The 26,439-nt window shown below is 37.9% G+C and overlaps 1 protein-coding gene across 1 annotated transcript; it reads right to left on the bottom strand.

Moving 5' to 3' along the window:
* Nucleotides 1–633: 633 nt before the first annotated feature.
* Nucleotides 634–25,913, bottom strand: LOC6647070 (homeobox protein GBX-2). Its single transcript, XM_002070404.3, has 4 exons — nucleotides 24,969–25,913; nucleotides 1,238–1,416; nucleotides 1,090–1,175; nucleotides 634–1,037 (listed from the first exon to the last, which is right to left on the bottom strand). Exons 1-4 carry the CDS (start codon nucleotides 25,705–25,707, stop codon nucleotides 767–769), a joined length of 1,275 nt encoding a protein of 424 aa, XP_002070440.1. The 5' UTR covers nucleotides 25,708–25,913; the 3' UTR covers nucleotides 634–766.
* Nucleotides 25,914–26,439: the final 526 nt, after the last annotated feature.

Genomic DNA, 26,439 nt, shown 5'->3' with positions numbered 1-26,439 from the left:
AAGTGAATCCTAATTTTGAAAGACCAAAAATGTATCCTTTAATTCAAGAATTGGTCAGAATACCTAATGGCTAGTAAGAAAATAGGTGGAATCACTAAAAATCATTTGAATATTTTCCTAAATAGTCTCATAATCACTGAACTTTGAAAATTTGTAATTCTGGCAATTTTAGACCGATTATACAAATTCTTAGCTTACCATGTATATCGAAAATTAATCTCGTAAGTATTTTGAAACTTTAAAATTTAGTATTAGTATTTTGAAACTTTAAAATTTAGATTTTCCCAATATTTAAATGTTTAAATGGCATTTTAAGGTTCTTCTAGGTTTCTTAAACTCTTTAACTTTTCGAATGTATTGCAATCTATTGTCATTGTTATATATATGTATATATTTTTTAATACTCACAGTTAAACTTATTAAAATTCTTTTTGCATATTCCATTTCGAAATATATATAATTACATTTAATTTACTAAAACACAAATAAAAACAGTTAATAGCTATCATTTTATACGAGTACACGGTTTGATTCATTAAATAAGAGTCATACATAAATACAGATAAATACATATTTAGATGTACATACATACATATACATATATAGAGAATAATCACAAGCAATTTACTCGAAATTTAATACTCGACAATTAGGGAAATCATGTCGGGAAAATGTTTGTGTGCAAAAACAGAAGGAACTCTGTTTTTTGCAAATTAGATTCGAGGGATAGCTTTTTGCAAAGAGTAATATACAAATTGGGCTAATTCTAAGTGGGTGTGGGAGTGGAAGATGAAGGTTTTGTGGTGGCCAGCGGGTAAATGCTGCCATCTGAGTAACGCATCAGGGTCATCAGTTTCAGCATGCGCAAATCTTCCTTGGCCTTATCCTTGTCCTTGTCCTTAACCGTACTAGAGAGCTGCTGCTGGTGGTTGTGATGATTGGGAGGGTGGCTGTATTGGCTCTGCACTGATGGTTTGGTGGTCGTCTGATGAGATGGGTAGTACGGATGCCGGATGGGATCTGCTGACTGGTCGGGTCTTTAAAATACTCAAGTCATTAACATTCTCTAAAAAGCTTTTGTTCGCTGACAATTGTTTCACGCTTTGCACATCCTTTTTCAGCTCTTCCATGTCGCGTTTCAGTTTGGCACGTCGATTTTGGAACCAGGTGATCACCTATGGAAGTAATAATCAGGTGCCAATGAAAGTTTATACACATTTGTCAGGTTTATACTCACCTGTGCATTGGACAGACCCAAACAGCCGGCTATCTCATCACGATCCGCTGGAGATAGATACTTTTGATATAGAAATCTCTTCTCGAGTTCGAAAATCTGTTGATTGGTAAAGGCGGTTCGTGATTTCCGCTTCTTCTTTGGATTAGAACGGGTCGAAAAGATATTCAATGTGGCGGGATCTGAAATTGAAACGAATCGAAACAAAGTTTAATCATAAAACATTTTGTGTATGCGGATAAATTAAGTGTGAGATGGGCTATTGTTGGTGTTTACAAGCGATCAGTCAAAAAACAGAAGAGATGATCGTAAAAATATGACTTTATAGGTCCATTGACTCTATGATTCTACTTTCTTTATTCCCAATCATCCACAAAGTTCAATTCCTTTTTCAATTCAATAAGTCAAAAAGAGTTAAAACAATTTCCACAAAGCGCACAATTCAATGGAATTTATAATAAAACCGAAAACTTTTGTCATAAATGCTCCAAAAAGAAGAGGAGGAAGATTATGGAATATCTGTTTTGTATGGACATGTGTATATGAATATATATATTTATATACACACTCTTGACTTTATGTTGTCCGTTCGTCAAGTTTTATGGGCGTTCATGCCGCTTTTGGTCTACTTTTCTTTCTCTCTGTCGATTTTTATTGGCCTCAGCGTGTTGAACGATTTCCTTTATGAGCGATGGAATCTGATGTTGTTTTCTTAAGCGTTTCGATTGGGATTTAATTTCGTTTTTGATTGTCGGGTATTTGTTTTTGGCATGCTTAAAGGTAATATGTCTACTGATTGATGTTTCTCGAAAGTATTTCTCGCTGGCGGAAATCTATTTTAACTATAGGTATTTGTTTGTTGCTCCAATACGAAATCCCATTAAGTATTGTTTATATCAATATTTGCGGCTCGCCCTCTCTCTCTTTCTCTCTCCCTCTAAGAGTTTTTTTTTTATTAATGTAAGAACAATATTTATAACATACTCGTATATTGGCTGAAGCACTCAGGAAATGGTTGGTTATGGCAGGAAGCCAGACGGAGAAACGCAATGGCAGCTGCTGCTGCTGTTGTTGCTACTTCATTTAACTTCTGCCAACGTCATCAAGAGGCAACAACTTAGTTGCTGTTGTTGTTGTTAAACATGTCCGACAATTAACAATTGAGTCCTTGAATCGGCCAAGGACGTATGTATGTGTCGCTAAGGGGTTGTTTTCTTTATGACTTTAGACTGGCTGCATTTTGCGGTTTGGGTTCGCTTTTGTAACCCAAAGCCATTTTGACACTCTTCTTTGATGGTTTCATTGTGAAATGAACATTTATCTAGACTACGCCCCTTTCTGGTAGACCTCGAGGGCTCAGGAAGCACGCATGATCATCAAAGTTATAAATGACTGGGTATCGAAAATTTTCTAAATGATCTGTACTATACATTTTCTTTTAACTTGGCCTTTATTAAGCAAATTGTATTTCAAATAGGTGCAACTTATGTAGGCAGTTTTAAGAGCAGAAGAACAAGTGGAAAATGATATCTACATAAGGTAATAGTTTCTCAAAAAGTTGTAGTGAGTATTTTCACAGAAAAGTGTTCAATTCCTTTCATAATAAATTAAAAGAAGTATTCTTATTAATTAAAGGAACACAATTTTATTGAACACAAACCAGAGTTAAAATATATATCAAAATATATTATATAAATTAACGATTTTGCTTTGAATATTATGTAATTTAAATATACAATATATCTAACTAGTTCTCTAGATATTAAAACCTTGATTCACATGTTTCTGCCAATTATTTTAAGTACAAGTCTGGATGAGAAACTTTTATAAGATCAGAAACTCTTAACTCAGAATACACTATGACTAATCAACATTGGGGATAGTCTGTGGAGAGCAGCTCCAACAAACATTGGGGCATCAAAGGCGTCAAAAAAAGCCGCTCCGTGGCTAATTGAGACGCAAACAACATAATGACGCATTGTCCTTAAAAAGGTGGGTTGGTCCTTACAGTACAACAATACTATACAATGTCTGCTATAACTTTATACAATATGGCACAAGAAACTAGCGACACACGATATGGCGTGCCTTATCGCTGGGAGAAATCTCCAAGTACATGGAAAGTCAGGGCATGGTTAATGGTCTGGTTGGGTAATTAGGCAAATTAGCTGGACGCCCATAAATTAACAGCAGTTAATTAAATGAATATAAACCTATATAGCCATCCGACTCTCCTATAAAAGAAATGCTTTTTAGATGGGCCAAAAGGATTAAAGTTCCGAACATTCTTGTAATATTAGACAATTAGGTTAATTAAGTGGGAAAACGATGAAAATAATCAAAATGAGAACAAAAATGTTTCAATTAAAGCCAAACAGAAAATCAATCAGCCGAAATCAATCATCCCAAAGTGTAATAAAGTGCATAGAGAGTCTAATCCCCCCTTCTCTCTCTCACCTTGAAGAAATTTAACTCCAAGCTAAAAGATGCCAGGAAAAAAAAGAGATCAAAATCATAAGATAAACCAAATGGTGCTACCAAGATGCATATCTTTGCAGCTCATTGGATAAGCCTAATGCCCATTCTCTCTCACACACACACACACACACACAAGGTGCTGTTCACACGCTCTTCAAATGTTTCAGCTACCTACCACGATACCGCACAGTAAAGATTCTGGCCATGGTCCAGGAGTACCATGACATGTGGAATGTGTGAGTTTTTATTTTTTGGATGCTGTTGCTGCTGGGCTAGCGGAAGACTCAATTAGAAGAACTCGAAGTATAGGGACTTTTTAGCGATTTATGAGCACAAGGAATTTCACATTTTGGAAGTTGAAGCTAAGCTAAATACCTGCCAATAAAACCGCCATCAAAAAGTTTTTGCCGACAATGAAATTATGACAAAACCAACGACCTTCAAATGCAACAAAAAGAGAGGGAGAGAGAAAAAGAGAGAGAGAGACTTCGTTTTGGGACTAAAAGCGCTAATTACATGCCCCGCCGGCGGAGAAGATGCAACAGTTGATGTTGAAGCGGCAGCAAAGATGCTAAGACCACAAATTGCGTTGTCCAGAAGCTCGAAAGCGTAATCAAAAACTAATTTTAATCCTGTTTGGGGCCACGCTGATGAGGGATCAGATTAATGCGGCGCACTCAGTCATTCACTCACTGAAATGGATGGGGACGGTGGAGGAAAACTGCTATCCGATCTGTTCTGATCTTTTTAGCGGTAGGTCCAAGTTAATTTATTCTAAATGGCTTTTTGAAATCCCCGAAAACAACACAAGAAATTTACTTATGACCACAAAAAAAAGAAAACAAAAAAAAAGACTGAATTCCAGCTCTGTGTTGGGCCAAAATGATGATTCAGTTTCATTTTCAGTTTCAATTTTAAATCGCCCTGGCCCGGACGGACCCTAGCCCCTGCATATTTTTCTCACTTTGGCGTGTCTGCGTGTTGTTAGCAACAAAATTGATGAGTTCGAGCAGGTTATAAAATTCGATACCATTTTTATTTTTCTTCTTTTTGATCTCCCTCTGTCTCTCTATCTCTGTCTGTCTGCCTGTTTGCTACGTAAAGCCGAAATACAATAACACACAATTAATATAAGAAGATGAGACAAATTTAGCCGCCGACAAAGGCCAAGAAGCTCAAGCGCGCAGGCGCAGCTCTCCATAACGAGAAAGTTATAAATTTTGGTATTTTCTTTTCAATATCGACTCTACGTCCGTACAACTGGTGGGGTCTCTTGAGCCTCTCCTTTTGGTCTCTGATCTCTGGTCAAAATGTCGTTTTGTCTCGGCTGCTTGTTTACACGCTCGTAATGTTCATAATAATAATATAAGGCATTTGGGTCCCGGGTAGTCAACTAATCTGGTTTATGGCTGAGAGAAATAATCCCTATGATCTGTGTAAAGTGGCTAACAGATTACCCAACTGATTAAAATAGCCAAATTGATATTATAGTGCTTAAAATACCTAAAAAAAAAATTGATGAGTAAATTATGTTTCTTACAAGTTTTAATTAAATAGAAGTTTGCTTATAGTTTAATCTAAAAAATTGTTGGAAAATACAATTGTTAAGACTTAATATGGTTCTTGACGTTTGCTAAAATTTTAAATTACAATTTTTAGTACTTTTTATTTATTCATTTGTTTTCTAATATTTGCTAATGTTCAGGTCCTGCAGAGGGTCCTATATGATAACTTGGAGCCCTATTTACTGCCTGAATTAGAGAATGTTATATGTAGATTGTTCAGAAAGTTGATCTACCTATTTGTGAAGTTTGATCATTAGAATCATTTAATTTATGCTATTCAAGTAATATAGCCCACATAAGAAAGCATTTAAATTCATTTTCCATGACATTTTTAGAAATATTTTGAAAATTAGAACATATTTTTTAGGTTTTATGACATTTTTTATTTCCCATTTCATTTTTGTAAATATTTTGAAAATTGAAACATATTTATTAGCTTTGCACTAACAAATTCTTTGGTAAACTTGAAAAATCTCAGAGTTCCTTTTTGTTTAAATTTCTGAACTTTCTCTCCTTCTCCCATTCTCTGTTGTTGTTTTTTTTTTTTGGGCCTTTCAATGTGAATTTTAAGCAGTTTGCAAATTGACTTCTTTATTTAAGAAAGCAAAAGGCCCATTTGCAGCGTAAATTTTTTGGTGTTCATGTTTGGCCCGCAGCTATTTTGATTGCTGTGTTACATCTTGTAAACATTAATATGGCCAATAATTTTGGACTACGAGTTGGTTTTTTCCTTTTTTTTGGGTAATTTGCAGCAACGACGAAGAACATGTCAACGGCCCGGGGGCTATAATCAGATGTTGTTGTATGCAGGCGGGTTAATTTCTTCATACACGATTAATTCGATGGTCGTCATCGTCTTTGACTTTCTTTTGTGCGTCTCCACACACACACACACCTAAGGGGCTATATGTATGCATACCTAAAATATATATAAACATAAACGGGTAAATCAACAAACCGTTTGCGCACGATGTTCACTCACTTTTGATGGCTCCCCTAAATTTACGGATGCCGGCAATTCATTAACGCAATATTGTGCTCAAGACGCTTTCACATACACACACACACACACACACCGATCACTTACATATACATACTCATATAATTGTGCGACCTCTATATGTATTTTGATTGATTTTAATGGCGGGCAAATCAATTGCAATTGCCTATACCAACTCGATCCAGTCAAGTATAGCGCCGAAAACGTGGTCATCCTTAATTCAATAATGAATATGTAAAGCCAAGCTAAACCATGGCCACACACTGATCCTGCCCCCTCTTAGTCCACCTCCCCTAAAGCCCCACAATCCTCCCTCAAGTTGCGCATGCGCCGCGATGTGCTACGCAAGAGTTGGTACAGAAGAAAAAGGCAAAAAATAAAGAGCAACAAAACGAGAGAAAAAGGAACAACGTCTACTACGTCGGCTTCGGGACAAAGTGTCGGATCTCTTTGATCAGTATATATAAAATACTATGGCCACGCCCTTTAAAAGGTAGATTAAACGAGATGGCGCTCGGGCAATGGACAAACGTATACTTAAAGTTAACGTAACGTAAAGAGCAATGAAGTCAGTCAGACTGAAGCTCAGTCTCAGACTCAGACGCAAAAGCAGACGCAGACCAGACCAAACTGGGATGATGTCTGCATGGGTTGACTTCGACTGCATCCCGAGGCGCACTTGGTTGCAGTTTGAATTGGCACAGTGCACAGTGGTTAAAACTTACATTTACACTGATTATGAGTAACAAAAGTTGTGAACTTGGCTTAACTTAACTTGACTTTTGGGTCAATTGCTCCACTGTGCAAGCTCATTTTGTGGCATTGCAATTTGAACGCTCAGCACCCGATGAATCGGTTGGTCCGAGTGGTCGGCGGAGGAGTGGAGGTGAGGCTTCTCTTCGTCCCTTCGTCTGGGGGGCACTTGGCACTTGATTTCTTTGCTTGGGCCAAACTCTACTACATCATTTTAATGTTTGCATGCCCTTTAAGAACTGGGATGAGAGCCGGAACGGCGACTGGTTCTGGATCACATTTGGGATCGTTTGGGGCGGCGGCATTTGGCGGCATTGTTAAGTGAAAATCTGCCTTGTTTCTTGTTGTGCAATCGCTAACATCAGCTAACAATGGTCATCATCATTAAAATCCGATCAAAGAGCGGCAACATCTACGCTTTGGTTTTTGCATTCAAGTCCTTACCGGCATCTTCTTACCCCCTGCCTCCCCCTTCCCAGCCACACTCTAACTCTGCCATGGATAAGTGTAATGTAGGCCAAACGGAGGCTGGCTTGAACCTGCTTTGAGCAATGCTAGGTGGCCTAATGTCTTTATAAGTAGCATGTGCATATGTATACTGGTAAACTGGCAACTGGGAAAGGGTAGAAATGTGCTTGTAATCAAAACCGTTTAAAAAAAAAAACAACGAGAAGAAGAAAAAACTACACACACTAATTGAGTTAGAAGTTCATTGGGGGCTTTGAACTGGCCGACGGATCAAAGAGGCCGCCATCATATTGGTGGCACAACAAAGAGCGTTGACAACAGCATAAAGCCAACAATGCCCCAAAGCAACATACTAGATGAATGGATGGATACATGGCACATAATGCTGATGATGATCATACTGAAGATGGTTGAGCAAACCGCTAAAATGGCCCAGAGACATTATAACATGGTTTTGACAACTCAGCGTAGAAGACGAAACACACCAAGAGGAAGAAAAAAAAACCTGGCTACGACTTGTTAATGAGTATTAGCCGGGTTAGCATTACAATACGGCAACAACAACAACAACAATACCATTGATATTATGACAGGTTGTCATAAATTACAAATTAATGAAATGAATGGTAGGCAGGGTAACTTCCACATCCTCAAACTAGGTTCAAACTAACTTCCAGCCAGCCAAAAGGACAGGTCAGGTAACAGGCCAACTGCATGCTCTGCAGATCGATGGGAGATTCTTGATCCCGATCGATGTTCATCGATTGTTGTGTGCCTCTGTCTGTGTGTGTGTGTGTGTGTGTGTGTGTGAGTTCAGTTCTTGGTTCTGTGGCTCAGGTGCCGGCATTGCCACCGCATTGACTTGCCTACCTTACACCTTAACAAAAACGAAGATCAAAGACCAACATTGCCGACTTAATAACATAAATTAATCTTCTCATTGTTGATCAGACTGAGAGAGAGAGAGAGAAAGAGAGAGAGACGCACAGAGAAAAATATTGAGAGAGAGAGCCTCAAAGAGAGACCAGGAGACCATGGCTTATGCGTGCCAAAAATTACTTAACTACAAGCTATGCTAATTCGTCGCCTAACCAGATCCAATTAACAAGCCAACAAAACAGAACAGAAAACACAGAGGAGAAAAATGAAAAAAAAAAACAACCATTTAATTTTGGTTTTAACATCGATTTGATTTCATTCATTATTTTCATCAAATGTGAAAGAGAAGGAGCAGAGAAGGGGGAAGGAGGGTCTAGGCCTTCGAGCAAAGCAAATCAGTTGGCAAAGATTTTATTTTTTTTTTATGTTTTCTTTTTTTTATTTTTTTCTTAACCGGAGATCAAAGTAAATATGCCGCCGGCTGTGTGTGATACAGTGAAAGAGAGACAGAGAGAGACGTGGCAAATATGTAGACGATTTTGATCGAACCAACTTGATGATGATCAACATCAGATACAGCAATAACAAAAACAACAGCAGAAGCAGTTCGATCAGCAGCAGCAGCAGCAGCATTAAGTATTTGAAATGACTTTCCGGCTTGAGAGAGTGGAAAATGAAACGAGCGCAACAAATTAGCTAATCAACGCCCATTAGTAGTAAGATATTGGAATTTATGATAAATTTCCGTTAATGCCCCATCCACACACACGCAGAACAGAACTCACAATTCAGCAACAAGTTAATTTACCAAGTATATACCAAATATGTATATCCAACGAGTATCCAAAAGGCATTTGAGCAATGTGTGATAAAGCAGGTAACTTTATAATGCTGCCTCAGCTACTCAGCAGGACGACAAAGAGTCTGCCCATGTCTGGGCTATAAAACAAGTGCATCCTCCCGATCCTCGTTCTCTCCTTTATCCCTTGTATGGGTTTTATGTATTAGTGTGCTAATAATACATAATTTTCTTGTAAAACAACAACCGCTGCGCATCGTTATCGTTATCATTATTGCGAATTTTTATGTGAGCCTGCATGTTGTTGGAACAAGCCATTCATTGCCCATGCAAAAGGAGTAGAAGAAGGCGTTGGCCAACATTTGCTGCCGCTTGGGAAGTGAATTGGATTGGGGCGACAACTATACGACAATATTATCTTATTTATGTTTATCGATATAGCCGGGTCAGCCGACTCAGATAAGCGGCTAAATAACAGGCCACTGCCCATATGCATGTGTGCTCGTAGGTTTTGTTTTTAGTGGGCGCCGTAAAATGAAAGGCCAGAGACAGAACTGCAGAGTCAGAACTGGGGCCAGAACCCGTGGCAACCAGCTGAGAGGCAATCGTTCGAGGCCTCTCCTAGGGTTAAAAGTGCTTGATCTTTGAGGCAAAAATACACATTTCCTTTAAAGATTGATTTAGGTCGCTGAAGTTCTTTTTTATTTGATTCAGTATCATCACCTCAATTGCAGTTGCTATATTTTTTATACAATATTAATTTTGAACTTTGATGCATATTATATGCATTTGAATCAGCATTAACAATTGAAGGTCGTCTGTTTACATTATAAAACAAATGGACCGTGAAATCTAGATTCTTGAATTAGAGGTATACTTTTAGCTAGTATTAGACATTTTTTTAGATACTACCTAAAAATAATACATTTTTAGACTTAATTCCGGAGTCAGATCTGTTAATAATAGAACTCATCTATAACTAGACTGATAACAAGACCTTCTTTAGTCCCTTATAAAATTCAATAACTAATGAGGAATTAGGATTCAAAAGTAAACGAAAGTGACTTTGCGTTTCAAAAACATTTTTCAAAAACTTAATAAATTTTTTTTAAGGAAACTACCACTGAAGCAATTTTTCACAATTTAACACTTATGTTTTTATAATAAATCCAGGTCCGCATTTAATAAAGCCTGGGACCGGTCTGCAGATGTTTAACAATATACGAATTAGTCGATTTTAAAAATGTAATAATTTAACCTTTTTGATATTTTGGTATATAGTGAAACCCAGCCCTGAGTTATTTGTAAACAGATTTATCTGTTTTCTGGTATGCCTCATTAATTCAGGCAATGACTAGAAAAGTTAAATTGTTTTCGAACAAAAAGTTATAATAAAACTGCTTTCAATTGGAAAGTTTGGCCAAAGTTCTTAAAATGTTCACTAGAACAGTGTGTTATCCATTCAGTTTTCTGATTTTACTATTGAGCCTACGGATTCCCTTGATAAATTAACCAATGTGAAGTGCGTATGTTATGATGAGACTTTTTGCACATTTAAGGCATGTAAACTAAAAGTTTTGGGACGTAGAAAATCGGAATGAATGAATGAATGAATCTATGTAAAAATGTTACAATTTCCATTGGGAAATCTTGGGGTAATTAGAAAAGATCCAACTTGCAAATATAATTTCAGTTGCTATTCCATTTCCAGGCCAAGTTGAGCATGTATCGTAGATACATTTCTATATAACATTTCCGTAAATTTCTGTGATTATCTCAAACACTGTGAGCTTTATCTTGTGATTCTTTGGGTTCATATGCTATTCAAAGATAAGAGTAATATCCATCACACTTGTCCCTATGATGTAAGGGAATTTCTGATACTCGAAAGTTTTTAATTCAGATGTTTAACTTGCTAAAATATCCTTTTATTTAAATGTAGCATGACTTTGTCGTCTCGAAAATGGTAATTAACGATAAAATGTTGGAATTAATGCCCTTGCCAACTGGATCATATATGTTTAAGATTATCGGTATAACCAATTATATACTAATGGTCTTGTTAAACATTTATGCGGATGTTATTGAACCTGGCACCTGAATCTGAAATATCATTATTTATCTGTATCTTATATCCTTTTAATACATTTTGGTTAGGGGGGCGAGGCGATTAATTAAAGGGTTAAGTGCTTGATCTTGGGTTTAACTTCTTTGCAGAATTATTTTATTTAAAAATTCAAGTTTGTTTTTCTTTGATCGGACTAAATGCAATTTCTTGTAATTTTATTTTAAATTATTCTTGACATATTTTTAGAGTCAGCGTTCGAAGATAGTCTATTAATTTCTTAAGACTCTTCCATATAAATAATTAAGTGTATGAATAGTCGATTTGTCTCTTTTTTAAGCTTTATTTAATCCTAAATCGTGACTAATTTTGCTTAATTTATAAGCAACATCTACTGAAAAAAGAACTAGGCTGATAGATAATCTGAGAGCTCTCTTCCAATCGCTCTTTTTTAAATCAACATAGTTCAAAATCAAGTATTAAGAGTATACAGAGAAGTATATACGTTAAAAAAACAATTGAATTTATTGTTTTCAAATATATTAAATTGGTTTTTAATAATAACACCGAAGCCTACCAAAATTATTCATATTTTTCATAATTCATTACAAATGTTTCTAATAGTTCTTAAATGAATTCAGGGCCGTATTCATATATAAATATGAATTTTGTAACGATATATGCTTTTTAAACTGCGTAATTGTCTATCGAAAGGCGGACCTGATTAAATTGTAGATAGATTTAGCTGTTATTGTGGTCATGATTCATTAATTTGGTCAATGACTAAAGAAGTTTAATTGTTTTGAACAAAAAACTATGCTAAACCTATATCCATTTGATCAGTTGGCGTAAAGTTATTGAAATGTCCACTAGACTAGTGTGTTATCTTTTCAGTTTTCTGATTTTACTATTAAATCCTGGGCCCACAGAGTCTCTTTATAAATTCACAAATGCAAAGTGCTCATGCTATGATGAGAACTATTGTACGTTTAAGGCATGTGAACTAAAGGTTCTGGGACGGGGAATGATCGGTTTGAATCTCTATGTGCAAATGTTACAGTTTCCATTGGGAAATCTTGGGGTAAGTGGGACAAGTTGGAAATGCAAATTTACTTTCAATTTCATTTCCATTTACAGACCAGTCTGACCATGTATCGCAAATTCAATGGTTATCGCCCATTTCTCTATAATATCTCACTGGATTTCTGTGATTATCTCAAGTATCGCAACCGTTATCCCGTATTTCGTTGGTTTCATTCGACTTTTGAAAATAATAGTAATATCAATCACACTTGTCCCTATGATGTAAGTAAATTGCTGATACTCGAAAAATTTCTAATTCAGACGATTATTGTTTCCAGCATGACTTTGCCGTCTCCAAACTGGTACTTAACGATAAAATGTTGGAATTAATGCCCTTGCCAACTGGATCATATATGTTCAAGATTATGGCAATAGCTAATTACATACCAAGGGCCATGGTGAATGTTTATGTGGATGTTATTGAACTTGGCACCTGAACTTGAGTGATGATAAAGCATCATTTATCTGTATCTAATGAAATTTTTACTTGCAATTTGATGTATCATTTTAATAAACCATTTTTCTGTTTAGGTAAGCCCTAAGATCATTTTCTGATTTTCGATTGCCAATGTTAACGCCCCTCTGTGGTTTGTTCCATCTTATATCAGCAGGCATGACTAATCCATCATCCATTAGCCAGACGTAACAAGCTTCCATTTGGCGCTTTTGGTTAACGGGAGCATGGAAAGGGTTGAGGGGGAAACTAAACTTATTTTTTGCATGTTGCACCAAAAACTAGTTACGCTTATGCATATTCGCATATGTATATAATTACGGTAAGAGCGTTGGCATGATAAATAATCAACTGGCTACAGAAACCATAAATTAAAGTATTAAAATGCGTGTGCCGACACGCAATCTGCCAACTATATACATAATACATACATATATGTATATTCATATATATAGACGGTGTATATACATTTCTATAGTGTACTGGGAGGGGAGGTAACAGCTTAGCACCAATCGCCGTCCACCTGACGACAAGTTTTAGCCAATTGTTAAGCCGTTGATATATGTATGTAAGTGACTTACATACAAACGATTAGCATATCAAGTTGAAATTGTATTAAATTTGTTTAGTTATTACCTGATTCTTAAGTTATTCAAAGGCAAATCTAACCCGCCCCCCCTTAGATCCGTCTTTGTAGATGTCAAAAGTAATTACAATTTTGGCTGATGACAAATTTTTGTTGCTTTGTTGCTGCTGCAAACAATGTCAAGATTTATTTAAATACATGCACACACACATATATAGATACATATATACATACTGATGCCACGCACACGCTGACACAATTTTAAACTAGAAATTTATGGGCAAATATGCCAAAAAGCGACGACAAGTTTTTTCTCTGTTTCTCTGTTCTCGAATGCATTCGACGGCATTGCAAAGTCCGTTGCAAGTCAGTGTCGCCTTTTTGGAATTTATTTAATTAAATCTACGCCCCGTTGGCAGCCGTTTCGGCTTCCAGCTTCCAGCTCTCAGTTCCCAGCTGGCTACACACCCTTCCCTTCTCCATGGTCTCCATGACTTGAGTAAAGCATAAATTGCATACTTTATGCATTTGAGAAGGCCGCAGGCGCTTTGGCTTAAGCGGCCATTACGCATACGCCGAGTTGTTCAGGGCAGCAAGAAAAGGGTGTGATGGAGAAGAGAGACGCGAAGAGAAACAGCCAGTTTATAAATGATGTCTTATGACAATTTCGTTGGCGTTTATGAATGTCTCCCTGGTTCCATGCCAGAATATTGAGGATGCAACTGGTGGCCAATGCAAGATTTCATACCAATTGAGATTAGCCACTAGAAAACGGTGTATGCATACTAAAAAACGCATCTTTAATATAGTTTATATGTATATGTAGCCTCAATAGCCTTACAGTTAAATTCAATTCTACTGTAACCGCCTTTGAACAAGTCAACAAGATCGAAATAGCTCAATTATTCTCGGTACTTTCGCAGTTCAGTTTTTAAAAATAGAAATATCACAAAATTGAAAATCATCTTTTGGCCATGACCAGGCATAAGAAGCGTTTAAAAGATTTAATAAAGAAGACATAAAGGTATAAAAAGAAATCTTTTAAATACCTAAAACAAAATTCTCTTAAGATTATTTTAATGTCATATAAAATTAAAAATATTTATTAATTTAGAAATTATTGTTTAAAAGTAACGTAATATCTTGAAAACTTTCTGAAATTAAGTATAAGTTTATCTGCTGGCTATCAGGCAATTAACGAGTATATCAAATTCGGACAGTTTCGATGGACTTTGGTAAACATAAATTGCTGTCCAATAAAAGTAATATGTGGCTTATATGAAGAAAGAAACGAAAAAATATTCACATTGCTTACTCATACCCAGTTCGCAGATGTTGATGAGGAGAGGGCTATAAAGAAGGGGGAAGTGAGCCGCAATCCAAGGTGTGAGTCCCACATTGTTATTTCCGAAGAATTCATGTTATTTCCTACGTACGAACGGCAAACGGCCAAGCCAATTCGATACACACTTCTTGACTGTGCGTGTGTGTGTGTGTGTATTTGAGTGTGGATATTTGTGTCAAAACTTGTTACGTGGGCCGATTATTTTTGGCCAATTTGAAAGCGTGTGTTGGGTTTTCATTTTCACCTCTCTTTCTATATGCCTTGTCAATTGATTCTGCATCATAGCATCAGCGACTTTTGCTTATCATCATCATCATCATGATCATGATCATCTCGAGCGTTTGTACGCATGCAAAGTGCAGCTAATTTATGGCTAAGAACAAGCCACAGTTAACCAAATGCCAGCTCTTTAACATGGTCTTTTGTTATACTATCAACACCAGCAACAACCAGCAGCAACACAAGCAACAACATTTATTTATATGAACATTGCAAGTAGGTACATATACATAAGGTAAGGTAAGGTATGTCTTTCTTTCCCCCCTCACTCTTTGTGTAAAGTTGTACAACAAAAGGCCATAGTTAAGCATAATTTAATAGATACGCGAGTCAGGCTTTTGCATTATCTCTTTTTATGGTTGACACTATTGTCTAGGCCAAGTTTATAGTAGTATATGTGGGGCTGTCATAAGTTGATGAATGCATTATTATTAATGTTATTGTTGTTGCTGCTGCCAGCCAGTCAGCCAGTCGGCCAGCCTGCATACTTTGTTGTTAGGCCTTTTGTTGAAAAGCGTTAATTGAGTGTTGCGAATGTGCAACGGCAATTGAAATTGTTTATGACTTGCAGTTGCTGTTGCTGCTGCTGCTGCTGCCTGCGACTGTTGACTGCCGTTTCTCAGGCTCAATAATGTGATGCAATTGCGATCTACTACTAATGGAAGTACTCGGCTAATCAGCTAATAGATATCTAAGACCAAAAAATCCTGCACAAAAGGATACCGCTTTCAATTGTGTGTACTTGACAATATGAATAACGAAAAAGAAAACACTTTAGTTTTCCATTTGAAACCACATATATACAAAACATATGTAATTATGCTTTATTAAGATGCAATTTTCATTACGGGAATTGACGGGAGACTCTCAGTAGCCGGGGCCACTTGAAGCCAACAGACTGACTGACTGTCGGCCACTTGAAGGCGACGTCAGCGGCGGCATCAGTTGCAGTAGCCTTGCCATAGGAATTTTGTGTTTTTTATATATATTTAGTGGATTTTAATTGCCATAATTAGCGAGAACTGGTAGCTCTGGAAAGAAAGATGTTCAAGTGCTCCATGGTGCAACATGGCTGCCAAGGCGGAAGCGATTGGTCTACCCGCTGCTGCCATAAAGATAGGCTATAAATTAACACCAAACCGATTAATGAAAAGTGCCGATCCATATCGCTACACATGTTGGTTTTCTTTCCAGACACTTGGAGACAGCCACCAAGGATATTGACACATTAAAATCAATTAACTCGACTAACATCAGTTGGCCATTGAGATGTACATTCGATTCGATCTAATGAGCTTGTTGGCTTAATTGTGATTCGTTTACTATTCGATGTGTTCGGTGTCGTAAAAATTTACAATCATTTAAAGTCTCTGACTTGTAATTCGTTAAGGTTCCGACATGGCCCAGACTGATCTCTAGCACTTCATTAAAACTCACGAGTTTTGCATTGTAAATTAGTGTACTCGAGCAATTGCAATTAGTGTATTTATATGGCCAACAAATTGAGGTAAATTCAAGTTAATCATTAGGCCAGATGGAATGCTTTTGTTTTGCTTCATCATAACTCTTTAAAATAAGTGGAAAATTATGACTCATTGTCAGAGTAGTATATAATGAAATTTAGACTATAAAAAGAGAGAGAGAGGAGAGTTATAAAAGATATTCTCAGAGGATTTAGAAAGCTCAACAATTTAACTACAAATTCATTTCTTTGTTTTATGGCAAAACGTGTCTAATTTATGACAATTTAATTGTGCAAATTACAAAACTAAATGACTGACTACCCCATCAGAGTTTGTCAATTAATTAATCGTGCAAGAAATACTCCCGAAATATCAAAAGTTGTCAGTTAGTAGACATGCCTGTGAAATGATCAGACCAAACTAATAAAAAAAAAAGTAAGGCGAAATGAAGGAAGCCAATTCAAGGGATTCGACTTCAAGGTGCTCTGTAATAGCTTTTTCTATATAAACTTCGACTGACTGAAATATATGAATGGCTCTTTTATAGTCTTTATAGCTAACAAGCCTATTTAAGTTGATATTCTAACCAATTGATGGCTCAAGCACTGCTGATTCTCGTTTTTTATAAGCAGTTTGCTCAGTTTAATATACCTCATGTACACATGGATGCAGGGTAGGGCAAAGAGAGCAAAACGAAGACGAAGACCAATCCCTGACTAAGTGCCACTTGAGCAACAACCCTTGTGCTAGTGTTTTTTCTGTTGTGTGTGCTGTTGTTGTTGTTTTGTTAGTTGGCCCCTGGCATTTATGTTTAACACTTTAATTGTGATTACAAGCTGCAATAAAAGGTTGCTTCGGCTCTTTGACTGACTGACTGACTGACTGGCACTCGAGGCAGCGGCAACATTGGCACTGGGCTTATGCCTTATGCATGTTTAAGCAGCAAGCAGCAGCAACATCAACGGCAGCAGCAACACCAACACCAACAACAAGAAAGCGCGTCATGTCGCTGGCTTTATTAAATTACTTGTCAAAAGTGCATACACGACGAGTTGCCTTACCCCATTCAGGAGGGGAAGAAGGAGGGCGTCTCAGTGTCGGCGGACATGAAAAAAAAAACAGCCCCCTCCCAAAAAACAACAACAACAACTGTTCACAGTCATCTACCTACACTTACACTACAAACATATAGTATATATAGTATTTGGCATGATATCCCCTTTCGTTTGGCATAACGAGACTTGTCATAACAATTTTGCATGAAAGCCGAAAAGCAAAAAAACAGAAAAAAACTGCAAACAAAAATGAAAATCAATTAAAGCCAACATTTATGCATGTTGCTAATGTTTTTACTGTTGCTGTTGTTGTTGTTGTTGTTGTTGTTGTTGTTGTTACGTCTGCGATCTTTACAAAATCCAAACCAATGGGGATTAATTAATCTTGTCAACGAATGCAAGTCATTTGCATTCAAATGGTCGAGAGGGGGGAGGGCATCCCATATATATATGGGCAAATCAATTTTCTTCACACTTTAATAAACGATTAAACAAAATTACAGATTCCAAACTATAAGGAACTCAGAGCTATAGAGGGGATGTTTGGTTCGAAGCTGAAGGTGTTAAATGTTTTTGTTGACATTGCCATTAACTTATACACAGATACACACACACACACACAGACATGCACATACACACCCTCTGTCATTGTCCGCCCCCTTTAAGTAACAGATTTCGTGGAAGCAACAAATTTTCACAGTTTCCTTTTTCGATTTTATTATGAAGTTTGTCGTTGTTTTAGTTCCTTGTTTTTATTGCTTTGATTGTTTCCATTCGAGTTCGGTGTAAACACCACCAACAACAACAGCAACAACAACATCAACAACAAGAACAACAACAATAAGAACAACTTGTACAATGATTTTTCCAAATCATTGAATTCTCTTTTGGAATCATTCGGTTGTTTAGAAAATTTTTGATGTTTTCAATACAATTTTATTAGAATCGTGAGGGAAAATGTTCTTTGATGTTGCTTTAATCAAAAGAGTGTGAAAATGACTTATTACACTAATTAGAGCAAGTCGATTGTCGGCAAGAAAATCCAACAATTCATCAACTGAAGTTGATAAAAGATAATGAAGAGTTTTTAGCTTCAAAACTGGTCTCCATATACTAAGCATAACTTTCAGATGGTTAAAGCTATTTATCATAGATTAGTAATAAATTCAAGTCCATTGAAAACCAGATAACTTTTCTATAAATATTATAATGATTATGAAAATATTCACTTGTATAATTTAAAGTAAATGTTTTTTTTCTATCCCAAAGACATTTGAACTCAATATTTTGTCAGATATTTGAAACTTCTGTTGCCATCCTGATCTTTCTCTGACTGAAACGAATTACTATTGCGCCTGCTTGACATTCAATTTACCATAACAATGCAAATGGATGGATATATTCATATAACCATTACAAACGAAGACCCTCAGATCAGATGGAGATTGTAACGGGGACATTCCACCTGTCTGGCGGATCGAATGTTAGCTATCAAAAACACCTTGCCAATCCAAATGGGGCAAAGTTTTGTTGTTCCAAAGGAAGTCTCTTCCTTTCCCGTATACATTTACTTAGATGGCTTCTACCATGCTCTTAATTCTTTTTGTTCACTCTCCTTTTGCATTAATGTCGCCGGAGCCGTAGCTGTGAATAATTTCCTCATCCGTTGGCCTTCCCTTCTGCTTCTTGTTGGTTCGGCATCGTTGCTAATGATTTGAATGCTTTAATTTATGCTGGCTTTTCAACAATTTATCATCAAAAGACTCGACCATCAGAGGCGAGAGAGCATATAAATATGATTTGTCGTTGCTTGGGCCGGGCATTTTCATGATTATTATGGATAGGTGGTATATATGTACATACATAGATATGTATATATATATACTTAGACAGATTGCAGAATAATTGCCAACACCAACAACAAGAGAAAAAGAAAAACTGGTTTTCTTACCAGATTAGATCAAGGCGATCGAGTAAGGCGCCAAGTGACCCATATAATTTTTACACCCGATAACTGGCCCGAAGCAAAGCTGGAAAATCTGTTGAAGAAAAGTCATGCCTTGGCATGGGCCCCCTTGACCCCTCCTCCCCATCTTTCTTACCCTCCTCTGAGGCCAAGTTTAACGCATATTCTTTGCTGCATTCCTTTTGCAGTAGTTCACTGGGCTGTCTGTGAACGCATCAATCTCTTGCATAGCATTTCCTGGCCAGCACTGAGACGTCGGGAAACGGGTGAGGACTGGGACTGGAACTGAGACTGGGACTGGCCCCTCGGGGTCATTGTGGGGCCATTTGGGGGGCAGATAGGCAGGGGGCATGCAGAAAATGCGTTTTTAAATGGCTTTTTATGCGTGGCGCGGGCTTTTGATGTTCGACACCCGATGCCGAAAATTCACAGCTCTGGCGGTCTGGCAAGTCTCCTCTGCAAGTCTCCTCAAAAATGTCTGTGTGTGTGTGTGATTAATGTTTGGCATAAACGCGAATGTGAATGCGTTCCTTTTTTTCGGATTTTGTAGGACTTTGACAAGGTCCTGACTTGAATGGCCGCCCATGTGTCTGGTTTGTAGTGCGATGGTCGTTCGTTTGGTTGGGCTTCCTTTTTTTTTTTGTTGCTTTTCTTTTTGAATAACAGTTGGAACTGGAGTTGATTTGACTGCCTCCCATATGGTCTGATGATAAAGTTATTACCAAATTGTAGTTCTCTCTGGATCTCTCTCAATCTCTTTGGCCCTTTTGGCAGTGTCTCCCTTCTTTCCCTTTCTGTGGCAGCAACAATAACAACAACTGCTGTCGATGCTTGATTTTCGCTTGTCTTTATGATCGGCTTGTCGGCTTTGATCTTGACGCCGTTCTACCAAAGACCTTACCCCTCACCATTGCCTCTTGGTCTTGGACTTGGACTCGTAGTCAGAGTCGCGGGTAATGACCAGCAAAAGGAAAATGCAACTTGAGCTCAATTAGTGCTCATCAAAAGCGTGCAGGCAGCACCTCAGCTTTATTCAGTGCGTTGCTTTTGCACACCTTTATTTTATTTTATTCTCTTCCTTTTTTAGTTGTTCTCTCTCTCTCTCTCCCTCAATTGTTGGGTGTTTGTTGTTGTGTTGGCCTTTTAGTAAGGCGTCACTTGTTCTTGTTCTTGAACCTTGCCCATGGTATGCAATTAGCTTCAAGCGTTTCTCATTTGGTTGGACCACCCGTATGTGTGTTTCTCTCTCTGTGTGTGTGTGTGTGAAAGCAAATCAAACGATCAAGCCGATGTTAACCATTCGAATGCTACCAAAAACTGTAACCACGCAAGCCAAAAAAAGTATTCATCATATACGGACTAACACCTTTATGGCCAACTAGCACGCAAACTCATATTTCTTCCACCACTTTTACTATGGTAAAATTATAATTTTTAATCAAATATTTCGAGGCGCAACCGTTAATTAGCGAATTTATATATAGTTGAGGCGAGCGCCAGCTTGTCAACTTGTTTGATATCCCCCCCTTTAAAATGCTTTCAGGCATTTCTGCAACATTTTCCATACATTTTTCACAATTTCATAGCTGTTAGAATGCTGCTAATGCCAATTTTGGTCAATTGGCCAGAGGCGATTGAGGCAAAACATGTCTCAAATCTTGAATCTTTCAACTCTCGGTCTTTGGATATACTATATGATATGATGTGTATGGCTTTTGCTACTATTCGCGCCGTTTTAATGTCATTAAGAGATTTTTGTTGAAACGTTGCTTTGCTATTAATCATTTAAAATGATTATTGTTGTTGTTGTTGTTGCTTGATTTATGTTATTTTTTGTAAATTTGTGCAAGCTTGTTGATTTTCTGAGCTTGAGAGTTTTATTTCTGCTATTGAATGAGGGTGCGGCGCATTTTGAAAATTCCCAATAAACATTTAAAATGAATGAAATTGCATATGCCAAGTTAACTTGTGAAGTGTTTGTCTATGTTAAAATACTTGAGAATTTCTCTAATGGTCAATCAGTTAAGCTTCGAGTGCAATTCCATAGAGTAAAAAGTATTTAATTATGAATATTTCACTAGTTCAAGGTTAATGGGCAACTATTTATAATACTAAATAACCAGGAAATGCAATTCGAATGGAATACGATTAACAATTATTGGCAAATAACTTTTGGAAACTAATTATAATTATAAATGAAAGGTGTTTTAATGTAATATTTTGCTGACTATCAATTGAAATTAAATGTATACTAACTTGTGCTTTATGTGCCTAATCACTATTTTCAATAATTTATTAAACTTGAATTTGCTTTAGCAAAAAGACTTTCAAATTCGTTGGGTATTGAAGAATATTTAATATTATTCTTAGATCAAACTTTAATATTCAGATACTTATATAAAAATCTAGAGAAGGCAACGATTTGAAGAAACTATAACATTGATTTCTGCATTATTCATTCCAGTTGAACAACAACGGTTTCAGAGGAGGAGTCTGGGGGGTCTGGATATTACTGAAATATCGATATATCTAATTATAAGGTCGGGCAATTTTGATAAATTCTCAAACTGGCAAAAGACCCACTCAAAAATTATGGAATTTCCTGAGCCAAAAATCTTTATTTTCTGATCTAACACCCCTTGAAAATATTTTCTATATCTCTTCATGGATTTAATCATAAATATACATTTCCAATGCATTTCCAACTCGATTTTAAAGTTATCTAAATCAAGTTTCAGAAAACTAGCTCACGATATAAAGGCATACAGATAAATTTCCTATGATAAGGTTGTTTGAGTTATAATAAAGAGATATACATGTATATATGTATGTATATCTCTTTTTAACGCCCCATCTAGTACTAGTAATTAAGCGAAGCCATTGCCTGTTGTGCGATGGAGATTTTTAATTATGGGCCCATAGCAAAGCTAATATTTAAGCAAGAATTATAAATCAAATAGCCACTAATATAGTAGATAGATATCTATCTAATGCAATAGTAGTAAATATACTATATACATAGGTAGGTATGTATCTGGGCGATGGGGCGTGGACTAGAACTTAGATAATCACGTGCACGCCATTTTGAATGTCACGTTATAGAGTTAGAAAAAACAACGCAACAGGAACGACAAAATTCCAACTAAGCCAGAAAACCTAAACCAAATGACTAACTTTTGGTCACATGCAATAGCAACAACAACATAGCCAAAGGAGCAATTTTCCTGCCAATTTTAGCGACTGTCGATTTATTGTGTATATGGCACATGCGACACGTGATGGATTGTTAGATGGATGATTAGATGGCTAGATGGTTCGATGGCGGTCATAACTAGTCAATAGGCTGAAGCAGGGAGAGGCAAGGGGAAAAAGTTCTTGACGTGACTGCCGTAAAAATTGCATTCTAACAATATTGGTTTGAATCCATTTACATGGTAGTTAGCACACAACTCGACACATTTTCCATTTTTAACTTGTAATTATTATAATTTATGCTTAATATTAGTTGCACACACACACACACACAAACACATACATATATATATATATGCACTCTATTTACATATTTGACTTTGGTCTCACTGTAAATTAAGTATACGTCTAGTTGAACTAATTAGTTTTGACTGTGTCTTTTAACTGAGTGCCAGAGTGCCACGCCCCGAACTCACGACCCGCTAAGACCCGCATTTTGTAAAATGTTTACACTGCTATCTGTCAAATCAACTGTCAACCCAATAGTGAGTGCCATCGTTGTTGTTGTTGTTGTTGTTATTTTTGTTGTTGTTTTTCTGCGTTTTGTGGTTCATGCTCGACTGCGTCTCAGTCTTTGGGTCTGCCATTGCGGCTGCCTTTTGTCAAGTGGGGGAAAAGTTTCAGTAATTAAATTGTAATTAGGGATGCATCCGCTGCCGTTGACTGTTTGTATCTGTATGTGTGTGTGTGTGTGAGTGTGAGAGTGGTGTGTATGATTCTTGTGCGTTCAATAATGCGAGTTGCCTTTGCGCCAATTGTCTTGAAGTTTTATCAACCGACACCACCACCAACAGCACCACTATGAAAGCCATCTCCAACTCCATTTCCATTTCCATTTCCATGCCCATTACCAGTATTATTATGTATGTTACTCTCACCGAAAGGGTTTATTACTTTTTGTTTGGCTTTGAAGAAATTTAAATGAATTATGTAATTTTGTATTTAATGAAAGATTATTTAGAGTAAGAATTTGACAGATTAGCAAATAGTTAAAGAGATTAATAGTTCCTCATTTGTTTATTCGTAATGAGGGAAAATCACAATTTAAAGGGCATTGGCTATTCACATTTCCCTCTAATTATTTGAAAGAGCATCTTACTTTCGGTGCGTGAAAGTTTCCAGAGATTTTCTTTTGTTGTTTTCTATATGTATGAGTTTTTGTGCTCATAATTGACGAGCCCTAACGACAGATTCCCCTCCCCCATTGTTCAAATCACTGCAACTTTTCAGCCATTTTCATTATAATTATTTTGTTTACGGTTGCTCTTTGGTTTGTCTTATTTATCTGCTAGCAATCGTCATGAAATGTTATTAGGTTTTAGTAGTTTGCTGCTCCTAATTACCAGCAAACGGAAGTGGGTAAGAGAGCGTAAGTAACTACATATACAATGAACTACTAAGAAAGCAGAAATTGCAAATTGTAAAGGGAGAGAGGGGGAAAGGAACTAAGAAGTCCACCCTGTCTACTTATCTACCGGATGCCTATGCCTTGGGAAAAATACAATTTTTGTGCTAAAATGCTGCGGCGCTAAAATATATCAACTCGCAAAAATTCAATCAGATTTCTCCTACTTAAGGCCAGTAGCTGGCAGTCGAGCAAATGGACAACTGATTAGATGGCGTTGGCAGTGGCAATTCGGAGCGGAAGATGAACCAATTGGTTGGTGTACGTGCGGCGCGTAAATTCAATTTCAGTAGCAACCAGAAACGAGACTCGCTGGATGGTGGCTGGTCGATGGAAGATGAAGGCTTGATGGATGATGGGGTTTGCGTCTTAACGAGAAATCAACGCCGCTAAGCAAATTATGCCGAACGATACGCATGCGCCAGAGCCATCAAGTGGATCTCACTCTCTTTCACTCTGGGAACGGCAAATCGCAATCAAAGCGGAGACCGATAGCCAACTCTGGCGGACTCTGGCCGAGACAGAGTCAGACATAATGCTTGGAAATTGATTTCGGGCCACCTCAGGCAGCGATGACCTTACTACTGTTTTTACGCCTTAAGCAGAATCTCATCAAGACGTAATGACAACAATTGATCAATCGAGGAGCCATCGCCGCTCGAGCAGTCGAGTTAATGGTAATGATCACGATTATGATTACGATTACGATTATGACTAAGAAGAAGCAGATGATTGGGAATGGCAAGGCAAGTACATTGGAGATTGTGTGGAGTCTGCTCAGCCACCTTGTTGTGAAATCAGTTTATATTAAAATGTAATTTGTTTGCGGTCAGACTTACCCTGCTCCTCGTCGAAGTTTTTGGTGGATAACTGAAATAGTGCATCGAGCGGAGTGTCTGAACCAGGGCCAGCCGATTTTGAGGCATTGCCAGTGGCAGGGCCATTTGCTGGGGCAGGGGCATTGGATTTCTCAGTCGCCTGGGTGGGCGTGAGGGAATCGGTGCTGCTGCCATTGCTTATGCTGGATCGATGGGAACGCTCCGAGCTACCATCCTCGGAGGGTATAATGGCGGGATCCATACTCATTTGCCGCAACAACTGGGCCTGGGCCTGAAAATGCTCCTGCAATTGACGCTGATAATCCCAGGCCAGTCGCTGTTCATAGCTATGGAGTAGGGCTGGCGATAGAAACGGATGTAGACCTGGCGGACAATGGAGAACAGGAACTGGGGCACCTGCTCCATTGGCTGCCGGCACCTGAAGACGTTCCTCGAGCTGTACGGCGGGTGGTGGCGGTGGCGGCGGCAACGGCGTGGTTATCTTGCTCTCCTGCTCTCGATCTTTGTCTTCGTTGCGTCCCAGTATATCGGCTATGGAGAAACTCTTGATGCGAATGGCCTGGCCGGCGGGTTGAGTGCCCGCTGGGCTGGGCATGGGACTGCGTAGGACACGCAAACGTTTCAATGTCATGGGCCTCATTATCGGCGGCGGAGGACTAGGTGAGCCCACAGAGATCTCGGATATGGCGGGACTGCTGCAGCTACGTCCATTCGGACTTGGTGTGGCGCATTGAGGCATTTTGTTTATAATTTTGATGCTCCAATTTGTTGTAAAATGTGGGAGATTCTTCAGGGGATCTTCGTATTTAATTTTAGCACATAATTTCTAATTTTCTTTCATTCTTTTCTTGGTTTCTTGAGTTGACTTCACACTTTTTCAGGGCGAATTAAAACGCGTCGGTAAAACGCATTGGCGACAGCCGTGCAACGCGCTCTTCATTCAACGTTCAACACAAACACCAACAACGAAAATGGCTTGAGCAACACACATGCCTCCGATTCAGAGAGTATCTGCCACTATCCTTCTCTCTCACTCACACACAAACATTTTCTCACACTCACGCTTCCTCCCTCTGTCTCTCTGCTCAACCGGTTTGGAGCGAGCGCCAAACTTGTTTTGCCTCAATGACGTCACAACGCGTAAAGTCTTATTGGAAACACCGCCTTGTTCTCTTTTGAGAGGCGTGCCAAGCAAACGGAGAGTGAGAGAAAGAGAGAGCTAGCGTGTGTGTGTGAGAGCAAACGAACGGACCAATCAAAGCGCCAGCTGCTTACCTTCCCCCCTGGATCCACCACCACCTCTGAAAAACAGCCCTCAACTATGCTGTCAACGTGCGAACGTAAACGTCATCAATTTGTACAATTTGACATGCGCTCAGCTTACTCTCTCTCTCTCTCCTTCGGTCGCTCTCTCTTACTCTTACTCGATCCTGGACTTCTTCTTTTTTTTCTTCTCTCATTTCCAGACGGC

The sequence above is a fragment of the Drosophila willistoni genome, chromosome 3R (assembly GCF_018902025.1).
Source record: "Drosophila willistoni isolate 14030-0811.24 chromosome 3R, UCI_dwil_1.1, whole genome shotgun sequence".
NCBI lineage: Eukaryota > Metazoa > Arthropoda > Insecta > Diptera > Drosophilidae > Drosophila > Drosophila willistoni.
The sequence above is the reverse complement of the archived record's forward strand: the minus strand, read 5'-3'. Positions and strand labels throughout refer to the sequence as shown.

Bases quoted from the DNA above. Each gene is read 5' to 3' on its own strand.
- LOC6647070 (XM_002070404.3), bottom strand. From the start codon at position 25,707: ATGCCTCAATGCGCCACACCAAGTCCGAATGGACGTAGCTGCAGCAGT. The intron at 1,417-24,968 runs GTAAGTCTGACC...TTTCAATTTCAG, and splicing joins AAACTTCGACGAGGAGCAGG to ATCCCGCCACATTGAATATC. The intron at 1,176-1,237 runs GTGAGTATAAAC...TTACTTCCATAG, and splicing joins TGGGTCTGTCCAATGCACAG to GTGATCACCTGGTTCCAAAA.